The sequence below is a fragment of the Sceloporus undulatus genome, chromosome 6 (assembly GCF_019175285.1).
Source record: "Sceloporus undulatus isolate JIND9_A2432 ecotype Alabama chromosome 6, SceUnd_v1.1, whole genome shotgun sequence".
In the NCBI taxonomy this organism is placed as follows: domain Eukaryota; kingdom Metazoa; phylum Chordata; class Lepidosauria; order Squamata; family Phrynosomatidae; genus Sceloporus; species Sceloporus undulatus.
This window is the reverse complement of record NC_056527.1, coordinates 56,834,229-56,847,804: the sequence shown is the minus strand read 5'-3', so window position 1 is coordinate 56,847,804 and position 13,576 is coordinate 56,834,229. Positions and strand designations below refer to the sequence as shown.

The window sequence follows — 13,576 nt, the reverse complement described above, 5'->3', positions numbered from 1 at the left end:
ATGCCATCATGACATGGCTCCGGCACTGCATCTATATGATGCAGCACTGAAGGGGCGTCATAAAGCCACGCTGCCACAGCTATGGTGCTGCTTTTTGCGGCTCCTCCTTGCACTCTCTAGAGGCCAAATCAGGGTCACAGCGTGTGGTTGCTGCAGCCCTGATCCGGCCAGTCAAGGGACGGCTGCATGTCACCCACCCATCTGTACAGCTCCTAAGCTGTCACTTTTTGCCACTCTACTCAGAGAAGGGGTTGGATCCTTTATAGAAAAGAGTTAAAGTACAGTACTTACATTATTCAACTTAGATACAGAAAATATCATATACAGAGCAGGCTTAGAAGAAGGAAGAGTGAAGATAGGAGGCAGGAATGTCAACAATATAAGGTATGCAGATGTCACCATAGTACTAGCAGGGGGGAAAATCACAGATTTGGAACATTTACCAAGGAAAGTCAAAGAAGAAAGTGCAAAGGCAGGCTTACTGCTGAACATCAAACAGAAATGTCTACAGAGGATCTACATAAGTTCAGTGTATATAATGAAGAAATAGAAATAGATAAAGAATTCCTGTAAAATTCAATATCAACGTATTGATATCTTATAAGTTTCATCTTATAATTGTTATAGCAAATCAGGGGGATAGGCTCGCCAGAAGAGATCCATCTTGAGTGCCTTCTTGAAGGCGTCTAAGGTGGTAATAAGACAAATCTCCTCCGGCAAGCCATTCCACAATTTGGGAACCATAGCAGTAAATGCCCTGTGGGAAGTTGATTTTAATCTAGTCTTTGGATAATTGGTTCTTCCCAGTTGTTCTGAGAGTGCGGGGCATATTGTATAGGGAGAGGTGTTCCTTCAAGTAACTCGAGCCCAAGCCATGTAGGGCTTTAAAGGTAATAACCAACACTTTGTACTGCGCCCAGAAGCTGATCCGGCAGCCAGTGAAGAGATATTAGTACTGGTGTTATGTAGTCTGACTTAGGTGTTCTGGTTACTAATCTGGCAGCCGCATTTTGCACCAATTGAAGTTTCCGAACTTGGTACAAAGGTAGCCCCATGTAAAGTGCATTACAGAAATCTAAATGAGAGATTACCAGTGCAAGTACCACTGCTTCAAGGTCCTTTCGGTCCAGGTAGGGATGCAGTTGGCATATCAACCAAAGTTGATACCAGGTACTTCTGGCCATTGCATCTACTGGCACCCCAAGTCTTGGAAACTGATCAGATCCATTCTTGCCTAGCTTCAGGTGTACCTAAACTTTTCATTGAGTCCTCTCTTCATAATGAATTATGTATTGTACACTTAGAAGAAAAATTCTTATACAGAATTTTTTGTTGTTACAGGACCATCAGGGTATGCTGCTAGGAAATACCATGCAGAGTGCGATTGCAGTCTTAAATAACCTGGTTTCAAATAAAAATACAAACATGAAATTTCTTTATGAACAAGGTATGTATTTCACATATCTGTTTTTCACTGTATATGTATTTCATACAAATGTCAGGTAGCATGCTTCTGCAGGAGAATAAGAACCAAAGAAAATTCCGTAGCACGAGAAATAGTTATATTGTGGCTGCAGTCAGGCTTCATCAATTCCACTTGTCTCTATTACTATGGTAGCTTTGCATTTATCACCAGGACTGTGATGTGCAACTAGTAGTTATGTGCACTAATCTCTCACAGTTCCAAAATGGAGGGGAAGGCATAGGGCTTTGTAATAGTCATATGGTCAAAGTAGTTGGAAGACCTTGGGCATAGTCAAGAAAACTGACAAAAACAAACAAAAAAACACTATCCTTTTATGCTCCAGAGCAGGAAAGGCCATGTGTCTGTCTGTTGCTATTTGAGACGCCTCTGAACAGACCAGTCTACCAGTTCTTCCACTTTCCTCATCTTGGAGTAGGGAAGTGGGTGGAGTGGATATCCCTGGTTTTATATACAGGAAAAGCCTTTAGATAGAGGTACCAAAGCACTGTTTTCCTAACTAGCTCTTCCAAACAGAAAGAATTGTGCTATGGGGAGGAGTGAGGGGTAGGAATTAGAACTTTTAGGCTTAGCCAACAAGGGCAGTCAAAATTGTATGCCACAATGAGATTCTACAAACTATCAATCAGATCTTGTTGCACTACAACTTCTATCATACTTCTTCTTTGACTATACTATGTAGATTTGATGGGAGTTATTATCATCATCATCTGGAGGGGTACAGATAGCTCTTCCCTGCTGTAATACCTACTATACCTACAAGTGCTTTTGAATATTTTAATGATACTCATTTACAATTTGGCAGAGATAAAAGTGGTGTCACTCCTCAAATGCAATTATTTGCTTTATTCTGTATCATTAATTTTGAGTAAAATTGTTTTGTATACATTGTTCTGTGCACTTTTTATTATCCTTTCCAACGTCCTATACAAAATACAAACCTACATGCTAAATACAAACGTATGTGTTAAATACAACACACTTCAATACAAACTGACAAAAATGCAATATGCCAGTGATGGCAATACCTTTAGGAGACAAATGCCCAAACTAATAATTCTTGCCAGGTGATACCTAGTGCTGGGTGCAGCTGTCTCTTCAGTATTAACAAGAGTTGATTATGGTGACATTCTTTGGCTTTGGAGAGATTCTCCACCAGTGCCACCCACCAAATATGCTGCTGTCCAGTAGTTGCCACCTTAGGGTATTTCTATCACTAATGTTCACCGTATTCTCGAAGAGACTGGTGATCTCTATAGATCTTCAGGCCAAGAAATGCACATATCCAGACATGTCACTTAGGTAACCTAGAATAGTCAAGCCCCCCCCCCCAAAAAAAAACACCAAGCAGCAGCTGCAGCTGATTTAAACTGTGATCTATGAAATTAATGTTCAGGAAAGAAGAATCTAGCAAATTTGGAGACGTTCATTTCCATGGAAGCATATCTCAGTAACAAGGCAGAATAAGATCACAGTCCCTTATTAGGAAGACTGTGATGTCCTAGCTGGCCACTTAATTTAAAATGTACTAAGGACATCATACACCCTAGAGGGTGGCTAAACAGATTAACCAATCTAAGTAGTTTCTGCTCCTGTAGACCTCCTCAAAAACAGCATGTTTGATAAGCTGATTGAACATAGGTTCATTTCTCAATTTCTGAGCTCAAAAACAGAAGAAATAGGCATATAAGCATTGGTATGGCCACTAGGACTACAGTACACTCTTTTGTCCATCAATCTGATGCCCAGAGTGATAAAAGATGTGAGGTGCCAACGAATGGAATTCTGCTGGATAAGATCATCATATGAGGCTTAAACAGAGTGAAATGGATGACTATGAGAGAAGGCATGTTTTCTGTGGTAGACCACATGTGTGGAATGCCCATCTCAATTCTACTGGTATCATGGTCTTTTCAGTGCCAGATGATGATGTGTGAGATTCAACTTTCTGTCACTTTTCATTTGTATTGCAGAAATACATTAGAAACATAATAGTCTGAAAATTAACAACATTGTCCCTTATCATCGGTGTCATCAATTTAAACTACTTTATTACTCTTGATCAGATGGTCTGTATACTGTACTGATCAAATGGATTAAAATTGGCAGCTACAGATGGTACTGTGGTCAAAGCAGAAAAACAAGATATTTAAGGGAAAATATGTATCCACTGCAGTTAATGAGCTGCAAGCTGGAATCTGTACAGAATCACAAGCAGACCAAGGTGTTATGTTCCATTTAATTAATACAGAACCAGGATTAATTTATGATGTATTTTTAAAAGTTCTTCTTGGGGGTTGCTGTAATCCATACACATGGATTGTTCTGCACCTTTGCAAAACAATTTGCAATTATCTAACATTGACCAAAGCATATTAGCAGGAACTTCGCGACCTTACTAGTGCACGTCAAGTGTGCTTCATATTCTTCTTTTCCTTCCTTTTTGTCTGCTGTAGCAACATGCTGAGAAAATTCTTTTCAGTAGTTTTCTAAAGTTGATGAAAGATGGATGTTCTCTTTCTCTTCATTGATTTTTAATCCCCCCCCCCATATTTATGGGGCTAAACAGACCAGCATTTAACGCCAGCCTCAGTACAGAATAAGGGCATGGTGTCCACCTGCTGCACGCCCTGATGCTGCTCCAATGCCAGCGTCACGTTACATACGTGACTGCATGATTGGGAGTGTTACAGCACTCCTTTGGCCCAGCATTTAGACACACTGTGCCAAAGGAGCTCTGAAAAGCTGCTGCAGTGGTGGCAAGGGTGCCTTTTTGCATGCGCTAAAAGGAGCAGCATTTTGCCATTCCTTTTAATGCCGGCAAAGCACCAGATTGGGGCTGCGGTGTGCAGTTTCCGCAGCCCCAATCTCCCCTCATTGATTTAGGCCTGACTGTCAACCCCTCCAAGTCCGTCTTTGAGCCGGTCAGGGTGATAGAGTATATCAGCACATCTCTGGACTCTTTTATGGTTCATGCCTACCTCCCTACCAGGAGGGCAGAAAGTCTTTGAACTCATCTTCACTCAATTCTTTCTTTGGACCATCCTACAGCAAGGGACATTCAACAACCTCTAGGCCTCATGGCCTCCACCACAGCCATAACCTACTTGGCGTGTCTGAAATTCAGGCCCCTGCAGGAATGGTATCTCTCTGTGTGTGACCACCTCAATGACAAGCAGTCCAAGAGGCTGACGCTCCCTCAACATGTTCGCAGCTCTCTTCAGTGGTAGTTCATTCCCAAGAATATCCTCAAGAGGATGCCCTCTCAACCTCCAGAACCTTCCAGGATGGTCACCACAGATGCCCCCATGACGGGCTAGGGAGCGCATTGTAGAGACCTCTCTGAACAAGGTCGATGGTCCCCATCAGAAATGGATATGCATATCAGTGCCTTGGAACCTTTGGCTGTCATCAAAGCCTTTCGGGCTTTCAAACTTCATCTCCTTCACAGGGTCATCCAGGTGGTTATATAAACAAGCAGGGAGGACCTCACTTCTCTGTTCTTCTCCATCTGGCACAACAGCTCTGGCATGGTGTCATCACCATTCCATTCACCCAGTGGCAGTTCATCTGGCAGGCAAGGACAACGTCCTAGCAGACTCCCTTAGCAGAGACAAGATCTTTCAGCACAAGTGAACTTTGTCTTCAGCGCGTTCCATCTCATTACCTCACACTGGGGAACACCCTCCTTAGACCTCTTTGCCACTCCAGACAATACGCAGTATCCAGTGCTCTGCACCAGAGCGGACTGAGGAATGGGCTCCCTGGGAGACGCCTTTCTCGTTAATTGGAGCCACCATTTCCTTTATGCCTTCCCCCCACTTCCCTTGGTGGCGAGGGTTGTGGCCAAAATGGCAAGAGACAGAGCTGATGTGGCAGCCCTGGTTTGCCCCCCTTCTTCACCTGTCCAGGGGGCAATACCTCAGACTCCTGAACTGACTGGACTTCCTCTGCCATTCCAATGACACAGTCCTTCACCTGGAGCTGCAGAGCCTCCACATGATGGCATGGCAGATCCGGCCTTGACCGCTCCAGAACTTCTCAGGGTCCTGTCAACTTCCAGAAAGGACTCCATTGAGTGGTCTTATTTTTACAAATGGAAGCGCTTTTGTGCCTTTGCTGAGGCTAGAGCCGAGCCGTGTTCACCAGTTCAACTGTTGATGGCCTTGCCTTCCTGCTCCACCTGCATGGACAATGATTATCCTTCTCATCTCTCAAAGTGCATTTGTCAGCTATTGTAGCTAACCAGCCCTTTGGTTCACCATCTGCTCAGCTCTTCTACCTTGAGAAGGTTTTTCAAAGGTCTACATCATCTTTATCCTCCATTACCTCCTCTGGTTCTGCATTGCCACTCTCTCTGGTACTTATGCATCTTACCAGGCCTCCCTTTGAACCTTTGGGGTCAGCCTTGTGGACAGGGCTCCCAGGCTTGCGGCCGCAGCACCTGGGCGTTGCTCCATTCTGCTTGGTTGTGAGTCACAAACACACTTGGAGACCCAAAAATGCTTGAAAACAACTCAAACTCCGGCTTTATTATTCAGCCACAATAAACCAGAACAAATTAACAGTCTTAACAAGCCCTTGCCAGCTCAGTAACTTCACTGAAGCACAGCGGGTTCCAGCTTCCTGGCCGTTTAGGTCCAAGTCCCGAGTTCACAGTGTGTGTGATCGGGCCGGGTGGTAGTCCCACTCAGCTGCGACCCTTCCTCCAGAGGGGCTCAGGCCGTCGGACGGTGCGTGGGCTTGGCCCCTGGTTCGCTGAGTCCACCAAGATTCCTCTTCCACTCCCGTCTCCTCTCTTCTCCAACCCACTTCCGGGTTCCAAGGCTGACTCCCATCCTCTATTCCTCTCTGAGGGCAAACTGGGTGTAGAGCACTTACAGGTCCAGCCCGAGTCTTACCGTCGGGGAAGTAGCCTCCTTCCCGGGAACTCTCTCTCAGCCCTCCTCGCTTTTCCTCCTCCTTCCTTTCCCTGCACGCCTCTCCGCTTCCCCGTCTTCCGCTCAAGCTCCTCCCCCCTTACGCCTCTCCCTTCCTCCTTAATAAGTCCTCCCGCTTCTCACCCCGCCTCCAGGGTCTGAGTCTCATCCCCTCTATCATTTCCAGCTGACTGCTAGCTTCCCCCCTGCCTCCCTCCTTTCCCTCTGGGTCCTCCAGTCCTTCTCCCGCCCGTTCAACCCGAGCCCTATGTCCTTCCTCTCTTACACTGAAAGTGGTATTTCCCATGGCCATCACATCAGCCAGAAGGTCCTCCGAGCTCACTGCATTGTGATCAGATGAGCCCTTCCTGATTTTTCACAAAGAGAAGGTGGTCCTCAGACTGGACATTTCCTTTTCCCCTAAGGTGGTATCCTCCTTCCTTTCTCAGAAAATTGTGCTACCCACTTTCTATCCAGAGCCTTCTATGCCTCTGGACAGGACCATGCACACATTTGATGTTCGCTGTGCTTTGGCATTTTACGTTCAATATTCTGCTGAGTTCAAGTTGACCAACAAGTTATTTGTTTGTTATGATGGACCTAGGAAAGGCCAACAGGGTGGGCTATCCTAGATCCACCCTGTTTCCTCTCAAAGGTTTGCAAAGTGGATTGCCCAGACCATTCTGCTTGCTTATGAACTGGACAAATGCCCTTCTCCTGTTGATGTGTGCCCACACTCAACCAGGGCTGTCTCCTCATCTGCCACAGTCCTCAGAGGCATCCCTTTACCTGATGTCTACAAGGCGGCCACATGGTCTCAACCTTCTATGTTTGTCCAGCATTACTGGCTTGATTCCAGGTCTCATCAGGATGCCCGCTTTGGCTGTGCTATTTTTTCTTCAATTCTGCAGTGACCTTCCCACCTTCCATAGGTAAGCTTTTTAGTCACCCTATCGTGTGAGGCACAGAGACCATGAAATAGAAGAACAGGTTGCTCATCATGATTGCGTGAAGATTTTCACACGACGTCACACTCATCCAGTACTCTTCCCATAAATAAACTGTATTGATCCTGGAATTTCTTGTTAATGGGGAAACCACGTGAATAGCTTGCCAATAGCACTTCAATTCATGCTATCACGAAGGTGCAGAAGCCAATAACATTTCTTTCACGCTATTGTGGAGCAATTGAGAAGGTCTCCCAGAGTGCATTTCTGTACAGGCAGTTCATTCTCATTGCTAGGATTGTTTTAGGAGTGGATTTCTCTCTTATTTTGACATGTAGGGAATGTTTTTATTTGAACTGGAAAAAATAATGTTGTGAAATATATACATTGTATTTGTTGTGTTCCACACAGAGCCATGATTTTCAGACCTGTGCAATAGCGCGGAAACCATGCTTAAATGTTCAATAACGCTACAATAATGATACATGGATGGTTGTATGCGGAAGACAATCGCTGTATTCTTTTGATTTTATATTATAATTAAGGTGTGATTGCACAACTAAGTGAAAATATTGATCGCTATAATGCTATGCTTCTATTACCTTCCAACAGCACAATTGTTGTGGAACTAGCCCTGGTCTGATAATCTCCAAAATCTCCACCCCACAACTTGTCCTCCTCCACTCCAGATGTGGAATTTAACTTTTGTACATCAAATCAGAACATGATAGTTGCAGGAAAAGTGGTCATTAATGGATTTTTGCGTGTATTTGTAAAAAAAAAAAAATTCAATATGACCTCTAATGGGAGAATAACAGGAGAGCAATGGCATCATGCAGTAAGTCCCAATCAAAGCATTATCCAATGCTAGTTCCAGTTTAACTTCCTCTTTCGATAAGACTCGAAGACTTGTATAATTATTCACATTCCTTGATCAAGCCATGCTTAAAGATAGTACAAGACTTATAAAACAGAAAACACTGTCATGAAAATATAAACTCAACAAGAATTAAACTAAAACAAAAATGCATGAAAGTCTACCAATGTCTTTTTTATTTTTTTGAATCAAGAATCAACTTAATCAACTTAATGCGAGACAGCTTCATGTCTTCTGAAAACGGAGCATAATAAAATATGAAGTGTAGATTTTCTCTTCATGTTTAGAATTGTTATATTGGATGCTAACATAAAACTGAAATTCCAGGTTATAATCTAAAGTACTAAAACCATTCTTTCTTGAAAAGAACTTGTGTAAACTACCTCCTTCAGCACTTTACTCTGTCAAGCTGTCAGAGGCAACTCTCAATAGGAGTGGCTTCTCCATAACTGTAAATGTACAAAGAAGGCTTTTGATGAAATCACAAAATGATACATTGCAGCAGTTGTTATATCCAGGACTATGTTAATAGAAAACAATAGGCACTTACTGTACAGTCAGTTATTAAAAAGGGGATTAGGGTTGCAATAAAATTTGGTACAAGACATGTAATAACTCTCATTTACACCTCATGAAAGAAAGATAATAGTAGTCAACCTTCATGGGTGAGGTGCTTTGTTCATCTTGTAGTCCACTGCTTTGACTTTTAGTCAAATGTCAAGAGATTAATTAGATTTCAAATGTCTTTGTGCCTGTCGTATTGTTAAAGTCTGTTAAATCTTGCATCCTTAAAGTGATTCCTCTGAGAGCAGCAATCCAGCATTAACATTTTTAATCAAAAAAGGTCATGTGTCACCCTTCTCTGTTTTTAATATATAATGGGCAATTTTCAAAAGGTTCTGAGATCCTGTTATGTCCCCAAAGGAGTAAAACATACCTAAAGACCCTTCCTATAACTGTAAGTAATTCTACTACAAGTCCAATCCCAGGAGTCAACTTTATTTTTTTCTGTCAGCCATTAGCCAACTCCTGCATTACAATGGAATTGTAAATAGATATTCAATCCCTCATGACTTGCCATAATTTCCATTTCTTTCTCTTATTTGATTCCCTTTATCTTCAGCATTGACCTGAGAGAATGTATACTATTTCCAATATGTTATACTGTAATAATAATATTGTAATAATAATATTGCCCCATTATGAGTAGGATTAAACAGAAATAGTTCTTGATTTATATGCCATTTAGTCCAGAATTTAAAAGGATTTTTCTCAAAGCAAAGGGAAATAATTAAATAGGTCACTTTTCTAGTTGTCCTGTTGGGAATAGCCAGTGATTGTTCTCAGCAGGCAAAATTCAAAAACTACATTAGAAATGTGAATGAAACTAAATGAAATAAAAGGAAACAACTACATTCCTGAACATACCATGTTGGCTGTTACATCTTCCCTCCACTGACAATAAATACAGCTGAAGCCACCCCCACCAAAGACAGATTGGGACTGCAGCAACCACATGCTGCAATCCCAATCCGCCTTGATGCCAGCCCAAAAAGGAGTGGAAAAGAGCCGCTCCTTTTTGGGCTGGAAAAAAGCTGGCTTTCCTGGCTCTGCCAAAGCCCAAAGTGCCTCCAGAGCATCTTGAAATTGCCCATATCTGGGCAACCAACTGACTTCCAGGAGGTTTCAGGGCAGCTTTGGAACGAGCGGTGTATAAACGTTGCGCTCTGAAACCGCCCCGACAGTGGCTTTAAAGAGCTGTCTCTTCTGGCCCTATGTGAAGTATGTCAAGTTCCATTTATAGATATAAACCACTTATGCGGAATAGACACTGTCGGATCACATGTGTAGATGTGAGTATCTGGGGTCCTTAGAGATTTATCAAATCTTAGATTGATGCCTTAATGCAGAGCTTACATGTTGGCTTTTTCATGCCCAATGCAAGTTATAAATACATGAATGGACATCCACAAAACTGGAAATAAGACAGATAGTTGTGGTGAACCTAGTAGGTTCTATCCTATACTTCTCACCAAACATGGTGAGTCAGTTTCTGCTAGCAACCAGGATCACTCTGAGTAATCAAAAGAGATAACCATCTTTTGGCACTGTGCTATTAGTGCTGAAAATGTGTATAAATCCGCGAAGTGCTTGTTTCTCTTTTACTATACCTCTTTCCTCTATTGCTTGCCACAGTTATTTTGTTTTTAATATAATATATAAATTTAATGCAATGTATACATGGAAGTTCAGGAGGTGATTACCTTAACAAGAAGGCAATATGCGAAGATAGTGGGTTGAAATAACAAGAAGTGGTAAGAGATTTAGTTCTCATGAGACATGTACAGAACTGCACTATTAATTCAAAAATACCAAAAAGCATCAGGCACTTGATGTCATCAGCAGTTCCCTTATGCCCAGATATAAAAAGGATTATTGCCCTCCTGCTCAAAGGGAGGACAACCTGGGTACACATAAGAAAATGAATATTGGTTAATTTAGGCATTTTACAATCAACAATAAAGGGAAATGAATGATACTTTCTAACTATTTCAGAGCGTAGGAGAAACTAACACAACTAGTTGTTGGAAGAATACTGAAGTTTATCTTCAACATTTCAGATGGATATAATCTCTATTTCAAGGTGGAACTTTATTGTCTTTGTTTGGTTGCTTTATAGGTCTTGTAAATTACATCTGTAATAAATGGAATAATTGCTGCATTCTGATGTCACCTCATAGTAAATGGCAATATGAACAATAATAATAAATGGCAATGTGCTTTTCTGCAATGCATTAAGGTATGCTTAGAAGGAAAGTGGCTGTATGTGCAGACAAGAATTGTAGAATCTTAAAAGTTGGAAGAATCCACAAGGGCCTTCCAGGCCAATCCCCTGCCATGCAGGAATACACCATCAAACCACTCCTGACAGAAGGCCAGCCAGCCTCTGTTTAAAAACTTCCAAAGTAGGAGACTCTACCATACTTCAAGGCAGCAGATTCCATTGTCAAATAGTTCTTACCATCAGGAAGTTCTTCCTAACGTTTAGGTGGAATTGCTAGCATTTAATATAGCATGCTCATTCATGGTATTGATAAGCACATACAGTATTGCACAGTATTGTAGTCTGCCTAAAAATATCTGCGGAGTATTTACATGGACATCTGTACATATTCACAGATATTATGTTCATTGTTTTCAAATGCATCATATGCGGTAATCCATACTTTTATTCTTTCCACTTATAGTAACCCATATTTTTATAAGTTACTATATATAAAGTGAAGAGAGTAATATTTGCACAGTAACAAACCTCTCAGCTGTTGCAGTTATGCAAACCTGAGACTTTGACATTACATCATCTATATCACTGCTTCTCAGAACTATTTCATACATTGGGAAACAATTCATAATATCTGGACTAGGCCTTAAATCAGAGGTAGTAACATGAGTCATACATGGGAGCATCATTTTCCACACCCCTGAGCACTGCCTAACTGCTTTAAGTAGCAATTACTTACAGCAGTGATGTCAAAAAAATGTTTTTTAAATTAAAGCATTAAAACAAGTTCCATTTAACACATATTTTCTTTAAGAGGATTATAGCCTTCCTAGAAACCTTCTTGAAAGGCTAGTAATATTGTAAACAGGACACATACACCATGCACTCTTTGATTCCAGTTGTATACTGATTCCTGCAAAAAAATCAAAATGGACACACTTCAATCAACATGAAATCATTCTTTTTCATAGAAATATGATTGTCATTTTAAATATGGTCCACTATCACTGAGTTACAGTAATTATGGATGATAAAATGGAATCTAATAATGACAGTGCTGCTGTGTAATTTGTCCAATATAATTATAAAAACACTCAGAAGTTGCTGGAGTGTAAAATTCAAAATATGGTTTTAAGCTAGCCAGTGCAATCCCTTGTAATACCTGACAGACAGCATTTAGAGTGATTTCTGTCTAAAAGACAGCCTAAATCCAAGATCAGTGTGTCACAGAACGGTTAAGGCTTGAACAGAACTTTGAAGATGAAAAGTGCTAAATGTAGTGAGATTTGAATGTTTTTAATTACTATTCTGCATTCCATCTTATATTGTTAGTGTGTGATATTTAATTGACTCCAATGGAATTAGCACATTTTATAAATGCTTGAACTCAAACTATTTCTTAGAAGGAACAGTTCAGATTTTGTGATAATCAGTGCTTAATTCTAGAATAAGAAATGGAAGTCATGTTTGGCTGAAAGCCCTTGTCTTAGATCTGGATTTCTAGTACTAATGTAATGTTGATACCGTTATGATGTATGCAATACATCGTGTAGCTGCTCAGTATCAATTTCATCTCTTCTAGCTTCATATATTCCATTACATACCACTGAAACTGATAGTAAGCATAGGTTTTTAATCCAGATTTTAAGTAACATATTGCTTTTTAAAACCTAGGATTTTATTATGCCATCCCGGTCCTTGCCACAATCATATTAATGAAGAGAAGTACATATATACTGGATCAATACCAGGAAAAATTCTAGATCAGATCATTAAACAGAGAATCTGTGATCATCTAGATGGCAATTCCATAATCACAAAAAGTAAACATGGGTTTCAGAGAAACAAGTCATGCTAGACAAATCTTACCTCTTTCTTTGATAAAATTACCAGCTTGGTAGAGGAAAGGAATGCTGCGAATATAGTATATCTTGATTTCAGTAAGGCCTTTGACAAGGTTCTCCATGACATTCTTGCAAACAAGCTTGTAAAATGTGGGCTAGACAAAGTAACTGTTACATGGATTTGTAATTGGTTGACTGGACGAACCCAAAGGGTGCTCAACAATGGCTCCTTTTCATCCTGGAGAGAAGTGACCAGTGGGGTCCCACAGGGCTCTGTCCTGGGCCCAGTGCTATCCAACATCTTTATCAATGACTTGGATGACAGAATTGGGGGCATACCTATCAAATTTGCCAACGATACCAGATTAGGAGTAGTAGCTAACACCCCAGAGGACAGGATTAAAAATCAAAATGACCTGAATAGACTAGAAAGCTGGGCCAAAGCTAACAAAATGAACTTCAACAGGGAGAAATGTAAGGTACTGCACTTAGGGTGGAGAAATGAAATGCACAGATACAGGATGGGTGACACCTGGCTGAATGAGACTACATGTGAAAGGGATCTAGGAATCCAAGTAGACCAGAAGTTGAACATGAGTCAACAGTGTGATGTGGCAGCTAAAAAGGCCAGTGCAATTTTAGGCTGCATCAATAAAAGCCACTCTATTCTGCTTTGGTTAGGCCCCACCTGGAATATTGTGTCCAGTTCTGGGCACCACAACTC

General features: G+C 41.3%; 1 protein-coding gene across 5 annotated transcripts in view; it reads left to right on the top strand.

The window, feature by feature from the left end:
• The window catches only part of ULK4 (unc-51 like kinase 4), a 195,055-nt gene that overhangs the window by 96,626 nt on the left and 84,853 nt on the right, over window positions 1-13,576 (top strand). For 4 of the 5 annotated variants that reach the window (XM_042477193.1, XM_042477191.1, XM_042477190.1 and 1 more), the window contains exon 32: window positions 1,342-1,447. In XM_042477193.1, the coding sequence (XP_042333127.1) occupies window positions 1,342-1,447 (106 nt within the window). Of the gene's footprint in view, window positions 1-1,341; window positions 1,448-2,165; window positions 2,290-13,576 lie in introns of those variants that run through there. The other variant, XM_042477195.1, reaches the window with a different exon arrangement.